Source organism: Perissodus microlepis, chromosome 22 (assembly GCF_051167445.1).
Source record: "Perissodus microlepis isolate ML-2025 ecotype Zambia chromosome 22, ASM5116744v1, whole genome shotgun sequence".
Classification (NCBI taxonomy): domain Eukaryota; kingdom Metazoa; phylum Chordata; class Actinopteri; order Cichliformes; family Cichlidae; genus Perissodus; species Perissodus microlepis.
In genome coordinates, this window is record NC_140481.1 from 13,828,234 (window position 1) to 13,855,393 (window position 27,160).

At 40.4% G+C, this 27,160-nt stretch overlaps 1 protein-coding gene across 1 annotated transcript in view; it reads left to right on the plus strand.

Annotated features, from left to right (window-relative positions):
* The first annotated feature begins 69 nt into the window (after positions 1-69).
* The window catches only part of kcnh8 (potassium voltage-gated channel, subfamily H (eag-related), member 8), a 55,929-nt gene continuing 28,838 nt past the window's right edge, over positions 70-27,160 (plus strand). Inside the window, exons 1-6 of the mRNA XM_084918951.1 lie at positions 70-575; positions 17,748-17,981; positions 22,087-22,218; positions 25,001-25,128; positions 26,388-26,625; positions 26,726-26,883. Coding sequence (XP_084775077.1) covers positions 500-575; positions 17,748-17,981; positions 22,087-22,218; positions 25,001-25,128; positions 26,388-26,625; positions 26,726-26,883 — 966 coding nt within the window. The 5' untranslated portion in view covers positions 70-499. The remainder of the gene's footprint in view (positions 576-17,747; positions 17,982-22,086; positions 22,219-25,000; positions 25,129-26,387; positions 26,626-26,725; positions 26,884-27,160) is intronic.

The window sequence follows — 27,160 nt, forward strand, 5'->3', positions numbered from 1 at the left end:
GAGTGACGCGCTAAGTGGGAGAAAACTAATTAAAAAGCTGTAAATCAAAATTTCAATAAAAGTTCAGGAGTCAGCTGTTTTTCTCTGTTGTGATGTCACCGTGTCTCCACGCCGAGAAACTATCAGATTTGCGGCTTTAATCACAGCTGTTGAGAATGCTCGTCTCTCACCGCTGCACGCTGTGGGTAGATGATCGTTGGCTCCAACCGACATAATAATGGAATCGCTGACAGGGAGTGTCACCCTGTCCCTCGCTGTTACCTGAGCAGCACCTGTGGTCTCCCTCTTCTCCTGTCCTTAACACACGCAACAGACGCACGGGTGAGCGCATCACGTGCGCTCCCCACCAGCTAGGGGCTTTTGCGTTGTGCTGAGTTGACTGGATAGCAGCTCGGTCATATAGCCATCAGCACCTTCGATGGGAGCACCTCAAGCGTTTGGACGACTTGCACCATCTCTTCAGTAACTTTGATGGGGAATTCGATATTAAGCAGGGAAAATGCCTGTGATGAAGGGATTACTAGCGCCGCAGAACACGTTTCTGGACACTATAGCCACTCGGTTTGATGGCACTCGTAAGTTTTCTTTTTAATCTCCATATATTTTAAATTATTGACTCCTTTAAGGATGTGTAATAGTTTGCGATGTAAGTTCCTTTACCCCCTCTTCTTTATTTTTGGCCGGCTGGGATTCTCCAGACAATAAGCTTGACAAAGCAGGCTGATCCAAAACGCCCAACACCTGTAATAGAGAGAATAGGGAGTTGTCAGTGCCTTTCAGTATGATTGCATGCTTGCTGTCCTCGATACAGATAGCGACATTAGATCACCAGGTATTTCACATTTCTTTCTATTTCTTTTTTCCTTGTCCAAAGAGAGACTTCACTAAAGTTCAAGGTAATCCAGAATTGTTTCCAGTATCAAAAGCAGACAGCGCTGAGGCTTTCAGCACCACAGACAGCGACAAAGGTCCACTCCCAGCTTACAGTACAGCTTCTCGCCAGGCATTTGGGCAGCATGCACACAACTTGCAACCAGTGTTAATATTTGTGTTTTTGAAAGAAAAAAACACACAGCCCAACTTTCTGTGGCTTTCCACTCTTTTATCTTTACAGTGAAGTTAACCTTTATTATCTGGCTAAATCCTGCAGACGCCGACTGCAGTCGTTCCTCCCGCCGGTCTGAAAGCAGCGGTCACATTTATCAAACTTAATTGGTCGACGGCGACATTACAGCAAGTCCTTCCCCAGGCGAAGCCCACACAGACGTTTCTTCAACTTTACTCTGAACTCTTGCTTCCTCTCTTAATAATAACCATGAGGATTCCTAAACACCAAGCACCGTATTTCATAACTATCTCGTGTTTCTCTTTGAGAATTCTTTTATTTTTTATTTTATTTTTTTCCAGGAATCATCAGCTGCTCAAATAGAATCAATGCAATGCTCTGCTCTCATTTTCCATTCAGCTTTGTTTCAGCTCTGTTGCTGTTTGTTTTGGGCAACTGCTCATGTCCTTAGGCGTGGATTATTATGGACTTTGTGGCTGAATTTTCCCGTCTTTGCTCTTTAATACAAATCGTTATATTGTAGAGTAAACAGGAATGAACAAAGGCAATGCTGTATATTGACCATTTTCTTTAAAAACACACACACGAACAGTAGCTTTTTGTGTGATTGGTGATTCAAATTTAAATTTACTAGAAATTGTCATGACAACCTGTTAAAAACTCACTTCTGTCTGTTCTCTCTGTGCCAGTACTTGCCACATTTTATTACATCACAGTGCTTCCTACGTTTAGGGCTGATTCAAGCTCCAGTTTAATATATTAGCTCATTGGTATGTGTGCTCCCTGGGATGTTCTACCTTTCCTGTAGCTTGTTCACTTGGAGAATAGCAATAATAACCAGAGACATTTATCATTATTTCTGTCCAAATATCTGCTGGTTGACGACCAGTAAAGGCACACGATGGCAATAACTATTAAGCTGCCTTGGCAGGAGGGCTGTCCTAACAAAGGGGAATTGGGGTTGTACTGTACCTGTAGCACAAGCAGTTTGTCAAGCTCCCGAGAATGAACTGCTGTCCTTGAGTTGGTGAAGTAAAGGAAATTAATGTTGGATTTGAACTGCAAGACAGGGCAGACTGGAGGTAGCAGAGCCTGACGGGACAAATTAGCTATGATGGCCTGGCCAAGAGCAAATATAAGGGAAGAGGTATTTTCGCTGCTATGCGATCTCCTATCACATCAACCAAAGCCAAGAGCAGGTCAGACCTTTAAACGGTGATAAATGGCTGAAAGCAATAGTGGAAAACTCTTTAAGTTGATCTGATTTGTTCTTGGAGAAATATTTTTTTTTACATTTAGTGGTGGTCATTTAAATCAATTTAACTTTTTTCCTGGACAGTAACATTAACTTCTATATTCCAACCAACTGTTATCTGAATTAACTGAATTTGCCCTTTCACAACCAGAGTCTACAGAGAACTGAAAACACTCAGAATTAATTCTATTAACAGCTTTGAGAAAACAGATAACGCCTGTTCAGATGAGCTGTTCAAACGGGGCTATGAAATGTTAAATTCAGATTACTCTAAATGCTTCATTCCAGACAATGTTTTCCACTCTTAGCCTGTATGATGTCACTGACAGGAGTGGCATAAAATACTATCACAGGGGCAAAGCTTTGGCTGTGAAGAAGCCCCATCCACCTGCCGTTGAACTCTTCCGTTTGCAAGAGGCAGCCAGTCAGAAAAAGTTTGGCTTAAATGGTAAAGGCAGGGAAAACAAAGACAGAGTATAAGATAAATAAGGATTATTATGAACCATGAATCATGCAAAGCTACTCTTGTGTGTTCCAGGAATAAAAATGTGCAGGTAGAAATGAGCATAATGTGTTTACTGTAAGTATTTAAAGCATTTTATTGCATTTGGTTGAAATTGGTTCACTTCTTACTATGGTAACTCACATTATTACCTTCTCTGCAGCAGGTTATACTCTAGGTTAGAGATCAACAGGTATGAAGTCACTGTCTAGTGATCCTGTAGCTTGGGAGGTATGGTACAGGTCAGGTCATGTACTGATTAGTAGGTTGGCGGTTTGACAACTGACTGCTCCAGCCCGCATGCCAAATATCCTTCAGCAAGATACTAACCCCAAGCTTCTCTCTGATGTTTCCATCAGAGTGTGAATGTAAGATACAATCCACTTCAGCATTATAAAAGCTGCTTGTGTTAATGGCTGAAGGAGGCATGGTGTATAAAGCCCTTTGAGTGCTCAGATAGAGTAGAAAGGTGCTATATAAGAACCAGTCCATTTACCAGTTCTTTGGAAAATAGCGTCACCATTCCTGGAAGATCGCTTGAAACTCTGTGCACGGACAGCAGGACGGTCTAGATTTTTTAATAGCATCTAAAGTCTTTGTGTTTCTTAGATGAGCATCAGTAATTAAAACAGATTCTTAGACACAACTTTATTCCATGTTTTTTTTTCTTGTTGGCTACAATCTTCCAAAGTTTTAGTTTTTTTTGAGCATTAATAAATGATCCTAACAATAATAAATGATACTAACAAGTCTGTTAACTTACACAGTCAGCATTTTTCTTGGCTTTCTTTTCTGGCTTCAGATAGGCTAAACTTTATTAGTAGCTCTTCTGCAGTCTTGCTGACCAAATCATTCACAGCGCTCACACATTCATACACTTTTAATACTGAACTACTATACAGTGCTTTCTCTCTCACACTCATACACACTCGCAGCTTTGTCTGCATGTGTTGCTTTCAGTCTGCACTGGTTTTTTTAAACATGTTTATATTTTTATAACGGTTTTATTTTTATTTGTAAAATCAGCCTATGTGCTGCCAGTACACTTCTCCGTGTTTGTGATTGGCCAGATGTTGCCACTCCTTTCAGATGAACATGCTGGGGAAACCCTGGGTTACGTTAGCAAGTTGATCACCAGTTAGACTAAATGTATCCAGATAATGGAAAGATATCCCTCGATATGATGACGTCTCTTTTTAGTACAGTGCTCATCACTGTTATTTTTGGTCTGTTTGCCCATGCTGTGATTAAAATAACAGAATATGGCTGTGGCTTATGCTGTGATACCTTCTGTCATCACTACAACCTTACACCATCCAGGTGACTAATCTTACCACCTGTCCAGCACTGGTAGTTAATTATTGTGGGGAGTAGAGTATAGATTTAGTAATAATTTAAAAAGACAAATCTCCAAAACTCAATGTGAGAAATTCTAATCATTCAACATCCAAAAGTTATTTTTCATTTGGCATAAGATTCATTTTTATTATTTTAGTTATCTTAACTACATTTATCTAAACAGCAGTCACTTAATATATCAATGCTAATGGTAAGGCGGCCTCATCATCAAAAACACAAAGCTTGCTGCCTTGGCTCTGCAATCTAATGCTGGCCCTCCTTTCGTAAGGAGACCATATTGGGGTGTCCTGCTTCCAAGTTAAGCAGAAGGTCTGGTTGCCTCACAGAGTGTCGCCTTCTTCCTGTGCAGCACTGTTCTTCCAGATTGCTATTTCCTAGCTCTCAGCACAGACTAGTTCCACCTCCACTAGGCACGTAATTACTGTCACGATCGCTGGTGCCAAGACTTGAAACAGCTGTGTGTTGAGTTGGAACACAACGCCAGTCGTAATGTTTAAGCGCGCATGTGAATGAAAACGAGAGAGAGGGAGAGAGAAGGATAGAGAGCATGTGTTTAAAAGGAAACAAAGGGAGACCGGAGATCAAGAAGAAGCAGGAGAGTATGCTACATTTTCTGCATTTGGCTGCTTTTTGTCACCGAACTGCCCGTGTGTAGTTCCTGCTCAACTGCCTTTGAACGTGAGGGAAGTAAAACAGAAGTTTCCTCCCTGCTGATTAACGTTCCTTAACGCAGCACACCTAATTACGTGCTTAAGAAGTGGCTGAGGGATCCATATTGTGATTACTACTCGCTGCAAGGTGAATGTTAAAAGAGCCTACTGGAGTTTCTTACACAATGAAGGAAGCTGCCTCCAGTGAGCTGAGTCTATACTGTTGGTGTCTCTACGGCTTTGTCTCAACAGCAACCCCGTGACCTGCAAGAAGACAGAGGAAGCTAATTACCGAGTATAAAAGACCACAGACCGCACACTGACGCGCATACAGTACGTTTGAGGAAGGTTTATTAAAGCGAGGAAAGCCTGGACTGTGTGCTGGCATTAACCAAGATTGTATATGTCATATAGTAACAGAAACAAGAGCGAGACTTTAACTTCTCTTAACAGATGCTTATTAATAGATGCAAACTTGTGAAAAAGCCAGCTCCGATATTGTCCTCGGTCAGAGAACGGCTGTGAAAGAAATAATGAGCGCAGTTATGAGACTGTGAGGGAGTAATCAATCATCATTGACTGTTGTGCTGCAGGGTGCAGAGGGGCCCTCACTTATTTGGCAGTGGATTGCCACTACTGTTCCAATTTTCTCCAAAGCCCACTTAATATTGAGACTCTTACATTTCAGGGCAAACAAAACAAAAAGTAATGGTGCTGTGCTGCAAGCTCGGGAGCTCTAAAAAATCCATCATGTTAAAGAGACAGCTGCCTGTTCACACATCCACCAGAAACAAAGCTTTCATTTAAAGTCTTGTTTTTGACCATGCGATGCATCTGTAACTAGGTCTGTTATTCACTTTCTTAGCTTAACTCTAGCAGAAAACAGCTAAAGTAAAGATTATTGTGTTTACTGTCATGTAATTAATATATCCTTAGTATCCTTATTTTCTTATTATATTGTTTTATGTACTTTAATAATGAAGGTTTGTAGAGCAAGGCCACTTTTGACTCATAAACTAAGTGCTCAGCCAGACTGAAAACAGGAAGTGTAGAGCTGTACAGTATATTAATAAATACAGGAAGCCAGACAGAAAAGAGGAACTTTGCCATATAAGCAATGGTTGTATTGAAACGGTGACGTGTAAAGTACCAAAATAATACCTATATGAGACACAGTTTATGATTCTAATGTTAGAGATCCTGCAACTGGTGTTTGGGCTGTGCAGGGGTCTCTCTCTTCCGGAAGATGATTGAAAAAAAAGAGATATATAAATGTTTTAACACACTATGAGTCGGTTTTCTCTGTTCTATCATGGGGACAAAAGAATAGGGGTTAATTTTACCCACACAGGGTTTGGTGTGCACACTTAAATGCAGGATCCATTAGTTATATTCTAAAATATCCTCTCTCTGATCTGAAGGTGGAATAAGCCCATTCAGACCAGGGTGGAGTTTCTAAACTTCCTGGGTATGTCTAGTGTTTTGGGGAGGTGGGGAAACATTACATCATTACAGCACAGTATCTCGATATTTTGCGTAGCGATATTGTATCAATACAGGTAAACCAAATAAATTAACGCCATCCTGAGATAACATTAGTTGAGCGAACTTATAAAATCCATCCAACAGCGGACACACACACACACAAAGCAAACTGATGGCTCAGTCACATAAGTAAAAATAGGCATTGCAACTTGTGCTGGCTAAGTGTTTGCCCAGAGTGCTGCAACTACTTATGAAGGTAAAGCACTTGCACCACTCTGCAAACAGTCACTGTCTGACTGCAATCACTCTCAGAGAGATTGTCATCTGATTTATGAATGTAGACATACCAACATGTTGCCATCAGTCTGAGTGAGTCTTTGTCAATGAGCACAACTTGAGGGGACTCGGCTCTAACGTCTGATCTAACGTCACAGAAAAGTGGGAAAACCTTTTGTTATTGGATAAAAGAGATACTGATAAAGTTTGACTTTGAGGACATAATTAGCTTTTTAAAAAATGTGATGGATTGCAATATATGTTATTGCAACAGTCAGCATATTGCAAAATATTAAAAGTTGCGACAATATTGCATCGTGAGTGAACTATTGTGATAATATGGTTTCTAGCACGGGACCTAATTTTGGATTACTCCCAGCAAAGCCTCTTCTGTCCCCTTCCAGCTGTGCCTTTGCAATGCGTCAAAACATAAATCCTTCCACTTAATTTTTATTTAAAGGAAGTGGACAAATTCACAGGGACTAGAGTGTGTGATGACTGATAATTGTGTTGGTGTGACACCGTGTCCCATGCCATAGTTCAGGTCATTTCTGCGGAACATTCTTCATCAGGTGCCTGAGCATGTTGCCATAGAAATCTGCATTGATGGTTTGAATTTTTGGTGACTTATCCAGTAAATGATAAAAAAAAACCCATACTCAACAAATCCCTAGCACGGTCGTGACCAGAGACCCAGCTCATCACAAGCAATGATCCTCCAAACAACAGAAGTATTTTGATGACTTTGCATGTCTGTGTTGAAATCACAGAAGAGAGCCGCTGTGCTGGAAGCAGTTCAGAGGTGCACGAGTGGCTGATTTTGAAAGGGAGATTGACAAGATTTTAAAAGAGATGCAGGTTTTGTATCAGCTGCTAGACAACCTGTTTAACCTGTATTATCCCAAACAAGCTGTTTCCTACAACACAGCCAGCTGCATGCTAAAAGCAATGAGATAGAGTGCATCTATCTCCATACTCACTGTAAACCAACTGTGAAAAATGTAAATCTCAGTGTCACATTAATAGCAACCCAGCACTATCCACTGGCTTTAATAAGGCTTTGATAAAGTATTCAGTTAAAAAGACACAGCCACCCTCATCAGTACAGACTTAGCTGGGAAATGCTGTCCTCGCTGTAAGGTCACTGGACTTGATTATTACCGTGAGCTTAAAGGAGCGTGAGCCTCTCGTCTGTTCCACCAAACTTCTGGGACTTCTGAGAGCCTCCCCATCACCGTGGACGTTCTGCCTTGTTAAACCTCCTAATTAGCGAGATTCCTCTCCTAATCACCATCCCTAATGGACTGTCCGGAACGATCGACAAACTGGGTTTCACTAGAGGAAGCCTGGGCCAAGTCGGCCATTTTTAGACTCAATTAACTGTGTGAGATTTTGTGAGACGGGGAGGAAAGCTTTTCTTTGTTTTGGGTTTTTTATGCATTTGGAAGAAGAGGGGGAAATAGACAACGGAGCGTGAAAAAGACACTGACTGAGACAGACATGGAAGGAACAGCAGGTGTGCGACCTGCAAATTACAGGAATGTAATGCACAGTGTAATGTTTCATTTGGTGAGAGCTCTGGGGATTGTATGATAAAGGGGCACAGAGGTGATTAAGGCTGTGGATTTGTGTAATGATTTTCCTTCTTCAGTTACAGGGTGTGAGAGGATTACCACTGTTAGAATGGGTGCGAGAGTATGTGCATGCATATACTGTATGAATGTGTACAGAATGCTCCGACTAATAACCGAGACACAGTTTGTTGATACAGCACAGAAACTTAATCTCATTATCCCATACAATGACTGACTCGACTTTTAAGACAAACTGTACATGTGTAACCTTGGTTGCCATGGTGTGTGTCAGTGGTTACTGTGGCAACTGTAGAGTGACTTTTTTTGGTTATGTAACTGCTGCTCTAGCAGCATTTTCAGAGGCCCACATGAATTTCGTCAAAAAGGTGGTGAGGTCTTTTCCATCCATCTCCCCACTTCCTGACCAATTTTTACCACACTCCATCTCCATCTTTCATCATTCCACCTCTCACAGCTCCATCTCACTTACTTTCAACTTTCCAAATCACCCCCTCACCTTGTGCCACTCTAACACCCTCATCTGTCTGCCACAGTGTATCTCTCAACCTCCCCTTCTAGTCCCCTTATCTGTCCACATCCCCCTTCTCTCTCATTCTCTCATCATATTTGCCATCCATCTTTTCTTCTCCCTGCTGTGCAGTGCTGTCCGATTCTACTTCCCTACTTTCTCTCTTCCCTCGCGCTGACTCTCCACTGCTTCCTCATGCTCTGTTCCCCATCATAGGAATTGTTGTCGTGACTTAAATAGCTCTGGGGTTGCTTGCAGTGACGGCACAAGGCTGACAACGAGCTTCTCCCGGTGTGTGTGTGTGTATGTTTAAAATCTCCAAAACTGGGACAAAACAGTGTGCGGACAAGGTAGCAAAAACACACACTCACCTCTTCTCAAATATACCATCTGTTTAAGGCAGGGGTGGGCAATTCATTTTCCCAAGGGGCCACACGAAAAACTGGGACTGTTGTGGAGGATTGCACCAACAAGCTGAACTCAAGATTAATCTTATCTTTTTATAAACTGGAAATGGTAAGGGCTAATATTGCAATTAGGCAATGAAACACTGGAACAGTCAACATTTTTTCACTATTTTATCAGCATTCACATTTTTCCAGCTAGCCGCAGCCTATCCAAGCATGCAGTCACCTCCACAAAGAAATCACTCCCTGTCATAGACCTTTTCACTGAGGGCATTGCTGCCAGTTCCGCCGTAATCTCAAAAGTTTTAGTTAGTCCACAAACAAAGATGTGCAATTGGACTGCGTTACAGATATCACAGCTCTCATCCAGAGCCAAGTGTAAAAAGTCAAACTTGATCAGTTTATTTTTCAAATGAAGCTCCAGATTTCCCTCAGTGTTCCCAATCTGTCTTGTTAGGTTTCACCAACAGAGGTGTGCATTCCACCAAACAGTCTTCGATCCCCATCAGAGAGTGGCTTAATGTCACAAAGCTGCTCCATCCCTGGTTGAGCAAAGCGTGGTCAAAAGCTTCTTATACTTTTCACCTTTGAAAGCTAATTTCCCGTTGTCTACACACCTTTGGTCAGGTGCAACCAAAGGACTGAAAGAGATCTGTGAGCTGTATAATGCCAGGGGCTGGTTTAAGAATTGGTGGTGAAAGACTTCACTTTCAGCTTTGCCTGACTCGTCAAAAAATATATTGATCAACTGTAGTAAACCCAACCTGTTTTCTCTTTGCTTATACCAATGCTTTCACAGTCCCGAGGTTATCTGTTGTTTTTAACTTTTGGATTCCTGTGACGATTATTATTAAAGTTTTGTGATATTTTCAAATTCAGACTCATTTTTGTTCTTGTGTTGTTTTGTGACATATTGAACTTCGGTTGCTGTTTTGATTTTATTTTTCTGCTTCCCCAGCGTTTCCATGTTGCGTTCCTTCGATCTCATTTATGTGTTTGTGTCCTTCACCCCGACTGTTTAGTGTCCAAATGTCGTCTGTCTTTTGATATTTCCCTGTTTTACTTTGTAGAATAATTTGTGGTGTCTGTGGTGTCTCCTTCTACTTTTCCTTTGTGCTAACTATTTTCACCTACTGTTGATGTCTTCATTTAGTCTTCCAAGTAAATATAGCCCTCTGGTTCTTCATTTCCCTGTCAGATTGTCTGCTATTTATTTTGGACTTTCCTTTCTCTGCTTTGTTTTACTTTGTCTGCCTTTGTGTTCTGGATTTGGGTCTCGTCTCCTCCACAAATCTTGACAAAATCGACCAACATGATCATTTGACATGGAGCTCCTATATTGTAAAGCCATGTTTTAAAGCCCCACAGTGTTAAGAATTAAAGTTTCCTTATCCGCTGCTGATATGGTTTATGTTCTCTTTGTTTAAGTTTGTTTATGTTTAAGCCCATAAAACAACTCCGTGTACATGAGACATGCTAGTGCCTCTGTGAGGCTGTGCATATTGAATAAAAATGCAAACATGATTGCTGAGATATTTAATATGGACCAGAGTTCAACCAATCCAGTGACCAACCAGAATTTCTCTTCCAAGAGCCACACTCCTATGTTCACTAAAACCTGTTTATTAAGGTGATGAAAACAGTCGTTATTTGCATAATTACGAAGAGCACTTTTCCGTAAAATTTATACCACTGGTTATTTTGTGTGTTTGTCTAAATTCTGTATGTGAGTAAATAGCAAACCAGTTGAAAACAGTCTTTTTAGTATTTTGGTTTTACTATTTACACTAGAAAGTTTAATTGATCACAAATCATTTGCAAATCTTTTGCTCACCACCTTCACTTAACTTTAATTACATAAGTAGTCTCTGTAACCACATGTGTCTTGCTTCTTCTTGCACTTTTTGTTCTTTTCCTGACCTCTTTCCTCTTCTGCCTTCCTGCTCTATCTTTCTTTGTCACTGCCTTTTCTCCTCCCTCTATCCTCTGTGTACCTGTGGGGTTTCACCAGCAGCTGTCATGCAGCAATGTGAGCATGAGGAAAAATGATCTATTGGCTTCCACACTGGAGCAATTAGCCAAAATAAAATTTAAATGGAGAACACAGAACAACTTGAGGTTATGAAGAGGGTACGACAGAAGGTAAAAGATGCAGAGAAGAAGTAAGAAGGAAAGATGATTGAATTTTAGTTTAGCAGAGATTCAGGGTGCAGAGGAAAGATAAAGTAAACTTAGATAGTTTATACTTTTTTTAGAGGCAGTAAAGAAGGTGGACGTGTGCAAAAATGCAGGGAATAAGCAGATTGGGGTAAGAGGAAGGTGTGATGGAATTCCAAGGCTAGAGAGGAGATGAAGAGTAATTAGGTAGAGAGAGCCAAAAATGGTAGGAGGGACATCATGAAGAGTTGGAGGGGAAAGGAAGGAGAGCAAAGGTTGATAGTGGAGTAAAGTTGGAGTGATTGAGAAAGTGGAGGAGCAAGAAAAGGAAGTAAAAGTCTGAAATTTAGGAGGGAGGAGAAAGAAAAGTATAAAGAAATGTAGTTGAAAAAACAGATTTATTTCGTTATTTATTATTTTTTAAAAGTTGAAATGAGTTTTGTGGTGATTACAAACAAGTGTCCAGTTATTACAGTAGTAGATGCAAAATCTATTTGACTGTTTCCAAGTGTAGAATTTGTGATGTTCTTTCTTTTTTGAATTCTTGGTGATAATTAGTCTCTATTTTAATGTTCATGGGCTACTGCTCTTCCTTTTTCAAATGTTTTTTTTTTTACTAATTGTATTACCATGATTATTTTTTGTGAAACATCTTGTAACATTTTTTTGAAATGCACTATATAAATAAAGTTTCTAATAACCACAACAAAAACAACAAAAAGAATAATATTTGGTAGTGGTGGTAGTAGTAATGGTAGCACACTTTCATGTAAAGCACTCTATACACTGTACTTAATTACATTACACACAAATTCAAGTGTAAAAGTTAAAAACTGTGACTAAAGCTGTTCTCTTAGCTCCTGCATTTTTGCAAATATTTACAACTACTGGAGCCTCTCACCACACATCTTCTACACAAACAAATGATGATCTAGTTGGTTTGTTTTACCTTCCCTTTTTCTAGTGTATCCATTATAATAAGTAAGTAAAATTTTATTTCTATAGCACCTTTAAAGATAAACATCACACAAGTGCTTCACAACAAAATGCCAGAGGATAAAAACAAAAGTTAAGAAGTCTACAAATATGACTTTTTAGTTGTTTAGTCCATGGATTTCAAGCTTACAGGGAGATTTCCAGAGTCTGGGGCGCACTGTTGCAAAAGCTCTTGGGACTTAAAATCGATATATAACTGAATGTCATCTGCATAGCAGTGATAACAGATGTCCTTAAAGGTGCTCACAGTGTGCTGAAGAAAGAGCAGAAATAACTAAAATAACCAAAACAATAAGGGCCCCTAAAAAGAACCTTGTGGCACATCATAGGTAAGCAAAGTAAAAGAGGACTGGTACTAAAAGGCAGCCACAGAAAAGAATGGTTCAGATAGATGTGATGCACACCACTCTAAAGCAGCAGACCCAGCAATAAATAATAATTGATGACTAAGAAGTGTGCAGCTATATGCACTTACAACTTGGAACATTATGGGTAGCTTATCGGGCCACTTCTTATAGCCTAACTTGTTGGTATGAGTGCTCTTATGTGTTCAAAATAGCAAGTGTAAGTTTGAAGTATGTGTTCTGAGACACAATTATAAGGTGTTTTAGTCCAGGTCCCTTCTATAGATAACCCAATAGGTTAGGTTAGGTGCATGTCAGAAGTCAGACACAGTCAGACCAGAAATTAACTGGTCGGTAACCTACTAGTTGCATACTGCAAAGCACATGTGAAGTTCAGTTGCACCCATGGAAAAATAGCCCAGGTGATTTTCTGGTGAATTCACAGTGATGAGTGAGTGTCATGTGTCCTGCTTCTCGAACACCAGGCAGCTGCCTAGACAAAACCAAACAGAGAATTTCCAGTAGTGAGAATTTGTCTGAAGCTATTCCCTGCTGTGAGCTGCATGTGAGAAGAAAACTTCATTGCCCTGACCTGATTCTGTTGTGCGAAAGCAACTATAGGCTAAATATAGTTCTTAACATATTGAATTTAACACAGGGCATGAAAGGAGAGTAGAGTTTAATGTACACGCTTAGCTTAATGTTTGCTTTGTTCTAGAGTATGTTCATATTATGTGTTTGATCATGAGGGGAGGGGAGACAAGGTCATGCCAGGTAAAACAAGTTACCTAAGATGACCTTGTCTCCCCACCATGTGACGCAGTACAAGTATACTGTATGTGCAGACAATATATTGCATATCTGTCAATTCTAAGCAAACAAATTAATCTACTGTCAAACACAGTATAGTTTTTTGTCAACACCAACCTCCTGTGCTCTGAGAGCTGCCACGAGATAGGCTGCGGGCCTTCCCTCAGGACTCACGAGTCTCAATCTCCAACAGTCTTGACTGTCTCTCTTTTGCATACCCTCAGCCTCAGGGGCCTCACGCCTGACAGCCAGTCCCAGTGCTAAGACCCACTCTGACCATCTGTCTGGGCCATTCAGGCCAAATACTGCTGCTGATGTAGACACGTTCATATGTGTTTTTCTTTTTCACAAATTGGGATCACTGTCAATTAGACTTTTCTGTATGCTAATGAATCCAAAACACTGTTACATTTTGTTTTTCTAGTCATGCTTACCACAGCTCTTGGTAAAAAACCAAAACATTTCAATTTTTCTGTCAATGCAAATGAATTATGCAAGTTTTTGTAAATTACTTGTTTTCCTGTATTGGTATTCAAATAGCCAGAAAGTATTTTAAGACAGAGTAAAGAATAGATTATACTCTGTTTTGGACACAGATGACTAGAGACATGATGGTCATGTAGTCATTGCTATTATTCTTTGAACTGTGCTTGATGTCCACCACCCAGGGTGCATGTGTAGTTGGTCCAAATCCACAGATGTAACAAAATTTACATCAAACAGGAAAGGCTAAAGACTATTTTTGTTTTTATTGGTTATTTATTGGTTATTACAGTTCAAATTGCCACCAAAACTACACTCACCAGCTACTTCATTAGGTACATCTATTCAACTACTTGGGAAGTTCACATATCTAATCAGCCAATCACACAGCAGCAACTCAGTGTATTTAGGCATGGTAAAGAGGACCTGCTGGGGTTCAAACCAAGAATCAGAATGAGGAAGAAAGTTCATTTATGCAACTTTCAACGTGGGATTGTGCTTTGTAGCACATTTGATCAGAACTTGGCATAAACACCATTAAACCATGGGTAAAACCTAGTACTAGTAAGGTGTAGCTAATAAAGAGGCTAGTGAGTGTCCAAAACAGTTTCCTGTTACTGTTCTGTTTTCCCACATCTTAGCCAATATTAAGCAATAAGTAATAGTGATGATGGAAATAGTACTAAAGCTTTAATAAGCAAGTGTGTTTCTGTTATTAAATAACCTAAAAGCATCGGGTATAATGACATTTATATTTTTTTATAGTGAGCACTGTCAGAGTGCTGAAGCAATTATTGATTTCTTGATGGGATTCGAGAAAAGGAACAAGCTGCTCGTTCCTCTTGTGTCACATACAAGATTTTTGTTCCCTGTAGTTGAATTCCCAGTTCAGATCTAAGGTGTCTGCCTTCAACAAACCCTGACATAAAACATAAAACTATTAATTACCTGGGATGAAGAAAAAAAAGATTTACTGATGCAGAAAATTGATTTTTGCAATGAAACATAATTGAACAAGTCTCAGCCAGTGATTATAAACAAGCTCGTGTCACTTTGTGGGTTTGTGTTCGGTGTATCGAGTAAAGTGCTTGCAGCTCATTTATTTGCTCTGATTATACAAATGTCTCAAAATTTGTGTGGGTTCTGTATAATTTCTCAATACCAAATGAAGCCATACATCTGTATCTGTATTCTTACTTTTTCGTGTAATTCATGGACAAGGATTTGCTGGTTTGACTGCTTATCAAATTACAGCAGTGGACACGCAAATACATAGACCTATAGACACTCACGCACTATAGAAACCGTCAAAGCAGCATAGTCAACTGTCGTGTATAATGGGCATTGTACTGTAAACAGTAGCTGTCTGTCAGCACAGCTCAGCATCATTCTGCACAATCCTGCCACTGTGGGTGTTTGTTTGCACACATGGGTGTATGTTTGTGTGCCTTAATAGATGGATTCAGGTAGAAACAGCTGGTCCACTTCAACTGGGTATTTAGAGTTAGACACAAATGGGCTAATTAATTGTGATAGACTTCAGCACAGTGATTCTTTTTTTCACTGTCATCACGTCACGTCTCCCTTACTGATCCCCTTCTCCAGATTTTTCTCTCACTCTTTAACAAAATTTCTCCTGAGCCCATGGCCTATCTTTAACACGACTCTCATTAAGAGTATTACAAATGAGAAATCAGTGTTTATTGAAGCCAGGGACTTTCAAGGAGTTTCATAGGCATATTTCTTTCTACACAGAAATCACTCATTTATTTAGTTAAATAACCTTTATTTTACCCACACAGGCCTTTATGTGTCTAAGCTAAAAAAACAACAAAACAAAACCCCCATCCTATCAGAATTAGTTTTTCTGTGTTAAAATATCACTGCAGTGGCTAAGTGAGAGCAAGTCATTGAAACAGCTAGAGAGGCACTCCTTGACCAGTTGAAAACGATTCCATTTATACTGTTTGAAGTTTCAGAAGTTGGTGGTGATAAAAGCATTTTGGTGTCCCAGTGCTGGCAGGACAGTTTCCACAGATGAGCAGGCCAAATTTCTGTTCATAATGTTCAGCTTTCCAGAAAAAAAGAAATGATGATAGCTAGTTTCTCATTTCAATATGGATGAGATGGCAGTGTGCAATATGAAAGATGTCTCATATTAGGCATGTGGGCCGGTAAAAAAAAAATTGACACCCGTTTGCGGTTTTCCTTCTGGCTTTCTGAAGCATGCTGGCATCTGTTAGCGAATTTGGGGTTTGTACACAGACTGTATAAAAAAGACAGACATACCCACCGTGATGTCATCCACTGGCTCCTGGGCTGCACATTCTGACATCCTTGATGTTAGTGTCTTGACCATTTCCATGTTAGCTTTGGAAAACCAGAGGTTACACTATGTGGACAAAAGTATGAAGCCACACCTCTTAATTTTTCAAATCAGGTGCAATCGGCCTTTGCAAGCTTTCATTCTAAAGAGCTCACTGAATTTAAACATGATACTGTAATAGGATGCCAGTGTTGACACTTTGTTATTCAAATTTATTCCATGTTAACTGTAAGCTGTGTTGTTTTTAAGAATCAGCAACTCTGCCACAAAGTAAAAGACCACATAAAATTGCAGTGTGGAGTCGCTGAGTTCTGAGGTGCATAGTGCATAAAGGTCTGCAACGCTAAGTAACTGCAGAGATCCAAACCTCTTCTGCCATAAACATCAGCACAGAGACTGTGCACTGGAAGCTTCGTGGCATGAGTTTCGATGGCCAAACGATTCCTGTAGCCATAAAATGTAGAAGGCCAAGTACTTTTGTCCATATAGCGCATAGATGTGAAGATAGAGCACCAAATTATCAGCTAATGCTACCAACCATGGCTAGTAAGCTGCACCCATAAACTGTACTAGTGTACATAGATATCTGCTAAACAGTGCAAAGTAACAGACTCATCAAATAGCAGAATTTCATTCACAAAAAAACTGAAGCACAAATTTCCTTGTCAGTCATTTTTCAGATAATTACATTAAAATGCTTCAGGAGGCCCCCAAAGGTACAAGCAGTTTTAGAAATAAATAAATTGTCAGGACCCAAAGCAGTCAGTGCAACCACACCCCTAATTATAGGCTTTAACCAAATGGATGAGTTATTTAAAACAAAAAAAGTTCACTAAATTGTACTGTTGTTATAAAACGGGGAAGAATAAAGGCCAAACTGCTTTTTGTACCAGCCTGTAAACATGCTTTTAATACTTCTGAATTCGTCGTAGGAGTCTGCTGGGACAGACTCGCCTTTGGAATGAGCTTCAAGTGGCCATTAGAGACACTTTGGCATTGGCCTCATTTTTCAGCAATAAAGGCTGTCTCTTAGTTTCCTTAGTGCTTTGGTTCATCAATGTTTTTTTCCAGACATACAGAACTACTGTTTTCTGTGAAAATGCTCTAAAAACCAATTGTACACTACTACCCAAGCACCAAGGTAAAGAGGAGAAAAAGAAGAAATGTTAGTAACAATGGTGAATTTAGATGGTGTATTTTTTTGGTTGCTAGGAGATTGGTTCTGGGACCTGAAGGGCCTCTTGAAGCAGCAAAATAAAGAAGAATTAAAATGAAATTTGCTCTTAGAGTTCTGTTTTATATCTACATTTGGTCACTGGCCAAATGTAACAGTGTACTCCTTTTCTTTGGAAAGGAGCTATGAATTGAACTAAGCTATCCTGAGCTCTCCAATTATTTTTCCTTTTTAGCAGAAACCTCATAAAAGGCATTCATTATTTCTTCTAAGTCCAGGTAAATAGAAAAAAACAAACAAAAGAAAATTCTACCATAACCTTGAAAATAATGCAATCTTTTCTTTCTCTTGCAGACAGCAACTTCATCCTGGCCAATGCTCAAGTGTCGAAGGGGTTTCCCATTGTGTACTGCTCCGATGGCTTCTGTGAGCTCACAGGCTTCTCTCGGGCAGAGGTCATGCAGAAGAGCTGCGCCTGTAAGTTCCTGTATGGTCCTGAGACAAGCGAAAGCATCATCCTCAGCATTGACGAGGCTTTGGAGGAGCGCAGAGAGTTCAAGGATGAGATCATGTTCTACAAAAAGACAGGTCAGTCAAATGTCACTTTTCTAGCTGTAGCATTTGAGTTGCGTGCTCAATTATTGTTGGCTCCCTTCATTTATCATTTGTTTTCAGCTCATGCCGAGTTGCTTCACAATGCAGTGCAGAGTCTGAGCCTTTATTTACCATTTGCCAATTAGGTTGTGGAATCATATATGGTAGACAGGCTCAGAAAGCTATTAGAGACTGCACCATGGGGTACTTTGTCTTTCAGATTTCCACGAATGGATGGCAGTTGTGTGTGGCTATTTCAGAGGAAGGTCAATTTAAACTGGCGTAGATGGGCCAGTCGATAGATGAAGCAATGGCAGAAGGCATGGATGTATTACTTCTTTTATTGAGCCATTCTCATTAAATGGTGATTAAACAAAGTCACCAGTCGGGAATGTCCTACAGTTATTATTTAATTCTGAGACATATTAAACTTTAATAGCTGTCTGCTAGTGACTCCTTAACCCCGTCTCCTTCAATTAAACTGAGACCAGAAACTAGCTGTGGTGCAGTATGGTTCGGTGTATGATTCGCTGATTAGCGAGCCGGCCAATGAACAAAATGGAGTCAAAATAATGAGATCGTCAGGGCGCCAGCGGATACACACTTGCTGTGATACAAGCTGAGATGGTGCTATGTTCCCCTGCATTTAAGAGTTTTTGTTATTTCTTATTGTTTGGGTTTTGTTTTTTTTTAACAGATCCAGTTGTGAATCTATAAAATAATTAGAAAAACACGTTTCCACCCAGCCAGCCAAATGTTGTATTTGGTAGTGAATACCTCAGCAGTTCCTCTGTCACAATCCAGGAGGAAAGTTATTCATTTTATCAGTTTAGTGTCTCTCTTTCACTTCATTCGTGAGTTTCCAACTGAGCCTTCAACATGACACATTTGATAAAGTCTGTGGAAACAAAAGAAATCGGTTCTTGTGCAACTGGGCAAAGTCTCTTCCTTGATAATCTGACTGGATTGCTTTATTTTTCACTTTCAGTTGTGGAGATTTCTGTTTTGTTTTGTCCAAACAGATCAGTGGTGAGCAATGAACCTGCCTCGACATTATTTTCTGTTGGCACTGAGATGGAGCCTGCAACAGCTGCTAGAACCACAAGTTCCAGCAGCTGTTAATGTTTTTAAATCGATCAAATGAGCTTGTCACTTTACGAGCTGTTGTTTCTAAACATTGATTCAAACAAACAGTGTTGGTTCAATGTCTCTAAAGCTGCCATCAATTTATACAGCACTGGGCTCAGCCAGTCTATACTGTAGATGAGGTTACAGCTGAGAGGACCATCATATTACTTTCAATTCAATTCAGTTCCATTTTTTTATAATGCCAATTCATGACAACTCCTCAAGACACTTTATATTGAAAGATAAAGACCCAACAATAGTAGAAAGAAATGGTAAGCCTCTGTGAGCAAGGACTTGGTGACAGTGGGAAGGAAAAACTCATTTTTAACAGGAAGAAACCGCGAGCAGAACCAGACTCCACCAACACCGGTTGGGTGTGAGAGGAAAGACAGAAAAATATTATAAAGTAACCAAATTATTGGATGCTAAATCATTATTTTCCATCTTGGTTTTACCGCACACATTTCTTCATCTCCAGAAGAGTAAAAGTCAGCAGTAGAAGTCCAACTTCTCCTTTGACTGATGTTGTTCTACCTACATGTTCTGTCACATCTCGAGTCCTTCCCAGAAGGTTATTGTAGTTGGTTAAAAGTAAACTAAAGACTAAAACGAGGTTTGAAAAAAGATTTTAATTAACCAAAAAGAGCTTTTTTTTCTACTTGCTTCCACTAGCTTCCACTTAGGATATGAGTGGAATATTCACCAGTGATGCTCCACCAGTCACAAAAATCTTAAAAACCTGGACAGCTGCAGGAGCCCAAAAGGATATCGACTCGAAACTCACAACACTCATCAAATTCACATCAAAATCAAATAGGCAATACACAGCAGCATCAACCACAGAGGAGATTCTAAAGGCTTCCCGTGTAGATGGGTTGCTAATATAAAAGTCCAATTAGTATCTAGTCATGGGGTAATTGATGTTCCTGCACCCGTGCGTTTGGCAATAAGTAGAACTCAGGTGTGACTGCCTTACTACCTGCTTTGTTTTTTTTTCACTGCTGTTTATAATGTAAGTTTGCATGCACATGCAACATATTTACTGCACTTTAGTGCACGCCTAATAGAGGATGTTCAAAACACACAAATCTGTCTGATATTGCAGAGGACTTAGAAACTGAGAGATCTGCAAACACCATTGTGTGAACTGATCAAAAGCTGTTTGTGATTACGCTGTTTTGACAGCAGCTGTGAAGATGATTTGCTATGCTGCATGCTCTCTCAAAACGAGTAAAACAGAGATGGTGATTCATGCACATGTCAGATTTTTTTAGCATGTTTGCATGTGTTTATTTTTGATTGGCTTTTAAAGCAAATTCAGCAGGTCGCTAATAACATCACAGATGTGATTTTCTACCCGCATCTTTGTTGTCTTTGCCACCATCTCCTTTTCTTTTCACTCAGCCCTTTTGTTACATTTCATCTCTCTCTCTTTCTCTCATGGCAATGCCATTTGTTTCCGTCCCGGTCTTATTACCATCTCCACATTGTTCTTTTGGCACCGCTTTTTCTATGTCTCTGTTCCTTATCTTGCTGCTTCCTCCCCTGCCTCAGCCTTTTTGTGTTGCCTCATCCCTCTCGTTTTCGTCTGTCACAGCAGCGTCCCGAAAGTAAACGCGGCTGATTGACTCAGTTTGTCCTCCGTCTGTCTGCCTGAGAAAAGCCAACGCTGCATGATCGCAATCAAGAAGGCTCTTTCTCTCACTGTGTACTTGATAGTGCTGCCTTGTCTTGCAGGCAGACAGATATTCGCACGTACACACGGGGAGACGAAAAATACTGCGATTTAGTTATCATGAGGCGAGGGGGATTTAGTGAGTGGGAGAGATGGGAGGGAACTCCATGGGAAATCCCTCTTGATCAACAACTCATTTCTAATTACTGAGCAGAAAAGCGGTAAAGGTAGAGCAAAGATCTCTACTGTCACAGTGACATTGTGTGCTAAAAAAAGACGAATCCTTTTAAAGAACTAAAATGTTCACCTACCTACCTAGATTAGGTTTATTTAAATATTGTCCTTATTATTTACTGCCAGCCATGCACAATCCCCCAGCTTGATGTGGATTAGGTATAATTTGATGTGATTAAATAATTAACATAAAGAAGACTTCCAGACGGTCCTTAAGGAACACAAACTCGCTTTTAGATACAGCCCTGACTTGATCACTTTTTAAGCTGATGGAGTAAACTCATAAGCAGACAGCTGCACATATGCAGATCCAGAGGACACGAAACACGATTTATTTTCATTTCAAATTTTCAGTCCATCCAAGCCCAATATTTGCTCTTCTTCTCAATCTGCTGTAGTCTCATCAAAATTCTGTGAAAAACATCTGTCCCTTAGCTACTGAATGCTCCACTGTGCTCACTAGCACGCTCCTAATTGTTTGCTGTTCGGTGCTCGGCAGGCAGCGTACAGTGGCTTTTAATGAGAGCTGTAAAAACAGTCCCAAAGTTTTGATCTGTGGAACCAAAACAATGAACTAAAAAGAAATGTTCCACAAAGTTGAGGCAGACGGCAGGCTGGAGATAATTCCACAGTATGCATTTTGTTAACTTTTTGGCTCATCTACAGTACATACAAAATGATACAATGTGGTCTACTTGTATTTTCTGGATGCACAAATCTGTCTCCTATGACACTTTCCCTTGGTAAATCAATCGTTTAACAAGTGCAGAATAACCACAACGAGCACACTCATTCTGATCAGAAACACTGCCCACAATACTGACCTGTAGTCTCTTTGACAAGGAATCTATTTAGCAGGAGATGGGACCTCAGAGATGGGTTCATCTCTTGCTGTGCCTGGAGAAAAGTGGCTTGATCTATTTAAAGTCTCTGCTTCCCCCGAGGGGCATCCAGCTGTAGACAGGCTCACTAATAAGTCTAAATCTTTGGAACTGTTGCTTTTGCATAAACACACCGGTATACGCACAAACTGTAAATCTTGTGTGTGTTTTCCCCTTTCAGCTGTGTTGTTCTGGTGCCTGCTGGACATTGTGCCAATTAAGAACGAAAAAGGCGACGTGGTGCTCTTTCTGGCTTCATTTAAGGACATCACCGACACTAAAGTCAAAGCCATCCAAGAAGACAAGAGGGAAGGTCTGTATGTGCATTTATGTACAGGAAGTTATGTCCTCTAAAGAGAGGTGACCCGAATCCCCAAATATTTAATCTTCATTTTGCATGTGGATTTTTATAATGTAAGCAGCCACAGCTTATCCATCGGATTCAATAGTTAAACTGGTGTTTCATGATGTAGACAAAAACAATCCCCTTAAGCTGTTGCATAAAATATGTGTTGAAGCTGAGTGTGTTTGATCTCTCCAACAGAAAGTAGTAAGGTCCCCTTATACTGTTATTCATCTTTCTTTACTGCATACTGTACAAGTTAGGTTTGTGGGGCAAAAGGTTGTAGTGCAAACTAAATACCAAGAGTTAATATAACATCCATCCATCCATTCAATTCAGCGTCAGGGAGCTGGAGCCTATCCCAGCGGTCAAATTATAATTGCAAGTTTACCACAGAGAACGCACACAAGCATGAGGAAGAACATACGAACCCTAAAAAGGTCCCAGATGTCCAGTGGATTCAAATACAAGACCTTGCTGTGAGGCAACAGTGCTAACCACTGTATCAGTCCCTGTCTTTAAATAAATTATGTATAAAGCCTTTACTTGCGTTTCAAGACAATAGATCGGTTTTTGTTTTTATTTTTTTAATCTAAAACCAGTCTTTGTTCAGGTGCTTTGGTCAGGATTAGCATGTTCTGCTTGATAGGGAATTTAAAAATGAACTTCAATCAATGTTTCCAGCTTTTGTAATTTTCATCAATACAAAAAGAAGCTAAGCTAAAGCCAGAGTCAATGTGTGTGAATGTATGTGCTTGTGAAGTAAGCAAACTCACGTTTCTCATCTCAGACCTTCCTCTTCTGGATTTGCCTAATTACTCTGTAAATAAGGCGGAACTGGAAGTAGAAAGCAAAGTTATTTTTGCCCATATAATGAAATGCTTTTCATAGAAAAGGAAAGAGGCTGATGCTGCATGCCTGTGACACAGACAAACAGCACAGTATAATGGGTTTGAGACCCACTATTAATCATGTGTGTCTTCCTGTGAACTAAGGTGAATGGTAAATGGACTGGTTCTTACATAGTGCTTTTCTACTAGACCTGAGCACTCAAAGTGCTTTATAAAAATTGTCTTATTCACCCATTCATATAAGCACTTTTTTCTATGGTTAATTGCTCTCCAACAGTCACACCCATTCACACTCCCATGGATGATTTGGAGAGCAACTTAGGCCATCTAGTATTTTTACCAAAGGATATTTGGCATGCAGACTGGATCGAACCACCGATCTTCCGTTTAGTGATGACCTCTACTTTATGCTTTAACCAAAAACCCAAACAGCCAAGACATGACACAACATAGAAGAGCGAGCTCGACAGGACAACACTGTACAACTGCACCTAAAGGGTAAAGGCCACTCTTCTCTCTTCCGTTCACAAGCAGCTTACCCCCCCACACAAATCATGTATCAAGTAACCTCATTAGGTTAGATGATAGGGTGGGGCAAGGTCTGACAGTGGTTTCACCCAAAACCTCCGGTGGTAATGACCCACACCTTTTTTCACACCTTATTTCATGATTAATATTGGTCAACAACCACTTCTCGGGGGACAACTCACCAGGGTTTAAATACGTGGGACTCTCCACCTTTTGCTTTTAGAGCTGAAGAAGCCTCTTGAATGAGAGGTGAAGAGTCTTCAAAAACTTTCAAGCTCTTAAGACGAGACTCTTGCGTATCTTTTCAATCTCCTGTCATTCCTTTGTTTGTTCTCTTCTTTTATGACAAACATTTTCACCTTTGGCAAAACCGCTTCTCACCTCTACTTGACTTTTTGCTTCCTTGAGTACTTTTTTCACAACTGCATCCCTCCATGAGATTTTCATCTATTCCATCTGATTTTACAATCTGTCCACGGCTTCCCCTACTTATGCACAACATCCACCCCTCCCTACCTGTGTGCCCCCTCTACCCACACAAGAATGGCTTTAAAAATGGAGGGAAATTCATTAGATCTAAAAATAAGCATGTCTCTGCCTCTGTGCTCCTGCCGTGTCGCGTCCCCCAAGGCTGCACCGTGTTATGGATGAGCCCTGTCTTTTCTCCTTGTCTGTGGTCCACACGCGCACACACCCACAACACACACCAGAGAACTCATATACTTTCCAAAGGACACTCAGAAGCAGTTATCACTTCTATTCTGCAGCTTTGTTATCGTTGTTATCCCCTTTCAAGCCAATCTAGCCTTAGTCCTTTCCTGTGGGTGCGCAGCGGTGAGAATGAGGCCCAGAACCCAGCAGCAATAAAGTGCCTTCTCCCATTACCCAACTCCTCAGTCTGAACACATCACTCCTGCACTATCCTGCACTATCTACTTTATCTGCTACACACAGTCCCACACCAGTAGCAATTTACCACAGAAAATATACCTTACTGAACTGCCTCTTTGTCCCAGTGGCGACTTATCAAAGCTGAAAATTGCACTGTTTTGTTCGAGATGGTACTTACACAATAAGACATTATCAGTCAACGGGTTTGTCCAGTACAGTGGATGAAAGCATAATAAATGTTTTTTGACCAAACAAAGACCAAATGACTGTAAATATCATTCACTATCTTTGCATTTCTGATCAAATAACACAGTTTGCTTAGAAATGAATTATTCCCACTGCTGCATATTCATGTTTTCCTATTCAAGACAGAATATTATGTATTTCATCAAGTATAATGGCTGGTTCAGTCATCAGTTAACCTTGGGGGGTAAAGTGTTGTAGATCGGTGTGTACTAATTTTTCCCTGTGTGTATTTCCAGAGCGACGGCGCGGCAGGGTGAAAACAGGCTCTCCTTTCAGCTCAGCTCGTCTGCGGAGCAGTACCATACTTTACCACATCTCTGGGCACCTACACAGCAGAGAGAAGAGCAAGATTAAACTCAACAAGGTATCATCATATCATCAGCCTCTTCCAACAATGGGACAGGATGCACCGTGACGAAGGATTCATTTAAAAAGTGGATGGGGACAGATTGTGCAATTTGGGAATTAAGAAGATAACTGCTGTTAGTGAAGCACAATGGACACACTCAAGGGCTAGGAGCAAATATCTCTCACAAACAGTGAATTTACAACAATATGAATAGTTTGAGTAATTTCATTCCTGTATTAATAATGTGATTATTTATTTAACAAAAAATCAAGTCAAATGCAAAAGCAGTGTGGTAAAAACGAAGAAAAAAGTAGGACAAAAGAGGGTCAGTAGCAGCCAGGTGCTGCTAATCTAATGTACTTGATTAACTGAATATTAGCAAGTGTGAGCACCTCTATGAAAGAAGAGGTTCTGGCAGTTTGTTGGTCTTCAGAATTCAGGTGTGTGTTACATAATGCCAAGAAGGAAAGTCATCAGCAATGATCTTAGAGAAATTGTTGCTGCCTATGAGGCTGTTTCTAAACCATCTGAAGTCCATCATTCTACAGTGAAATAGATTCACAAGTGGAAAATATTCAAGACAATTGCCAGCATGATGTCCCATCAAATCCACCCTGAGGTCAGACTGTGCAATGCTCAGAGTAATTGCAAAAAGTCCAAGAGCTACATCTCAAACTCTACATGTTAAAGTTAAAGACAGTAGAATAGGAATAAGACAGAACTATGACAGCGTGTGTGGAAGAGCTGTCAGAAGAAACCCTCTTCACACTAAACTGAACACTGCAGAAACAATGTGCTTTGGACAGATGAGACCAAAGCAGAGATATTTGGCAATAATGTGCAACACCACACTCGGTGAAAGCCAAACTCATACCAACCTTTAGCACGGTGATGGGGGGTAAAGACTTAGAAATTCAGCTACAGGAGCTGGATACTTTGGAGACCATGAACCCCTCTGTATACCAAAATATTTCAGAGTCATAAATGAGGACATTAGCTGTCAAACAGCTAACGTTTGGCCCAAATTGGGACATGCAACAGGATGTTGAACAGAATTTCTGAAAAAGAAAATTATCAAAGTGCTACAATGGCCCAGTACATCAACCTGATTGAAATGTAAAGCTGGAACATTATGAGAGCTGTGCATTAATAAATGCTGTCAAACCTTCATGACCTGAATAATTAAAAGAAGGCGTGCTTTCTTTTTTGCTTGACTGTAGGTGGAAATAGGTGGATAAACTGGCTTTTTTCCCCCCTTATCTTGTCCCATCCAGAATGTGTTTGGTGACCTACCTGCCCTGCCCGAGTATAAGGTAGCAGATGCCAAGAAGTCCAAATTCATCTTACTACACTACAGCACATTCAAAGCAGGATGGGACTGGCTGATTCTGCTCGCCACGTTCTACGTTGCCGTGACGGTGCCCTATAACGTGTGCTTCATCGGTAACGATGACGACCTGACCCGCAGCACAACCGTCAGTGACATTGCCGTGGAGATATTGTTCATCATAGGTCGGTTGCTGTCTCAAAACTGTTTTATTGTCACTTGTAAATAATTGAGTCTTCATAATAACCAACAAGCCTGTGTGTGTCTTTTTTCTTCAACTGCCAGACATCGTTTTCAATTTTCGTACCACTTATGTCAGCAAGTCAGGCCAGGTGGTCTTCGACGCACGACAGATATGCATCCACTACCTGACCACGTGGTTTATCATCGACTTGGTGGCCGCGTTGCCCTTTGACCTGCTCTACGCCGTGAAAGTCAGCGTGGTGAGTAGCAACTGGCTCGATGCCTAACACCGCAACATAATTTGGTTTCCAGAGCTCTTTCAGTGTCTCTTTGGGATATTAATTACGTGCACTGAGCAAGCACTGACAAAACTATCACATCTGCATCATTAAAACTTTTTTTTCTGTTGCTTTAGTAAAATACATATCCCCCTAAAGAACAATTGAGAGGAGGAAGAAACAGAGATCTGGAGCAATTAGGTAGACTGTGTTGTCTTGTCCCCGGTTGAATGATGTCACTGAGTCGAAGCATTGCACT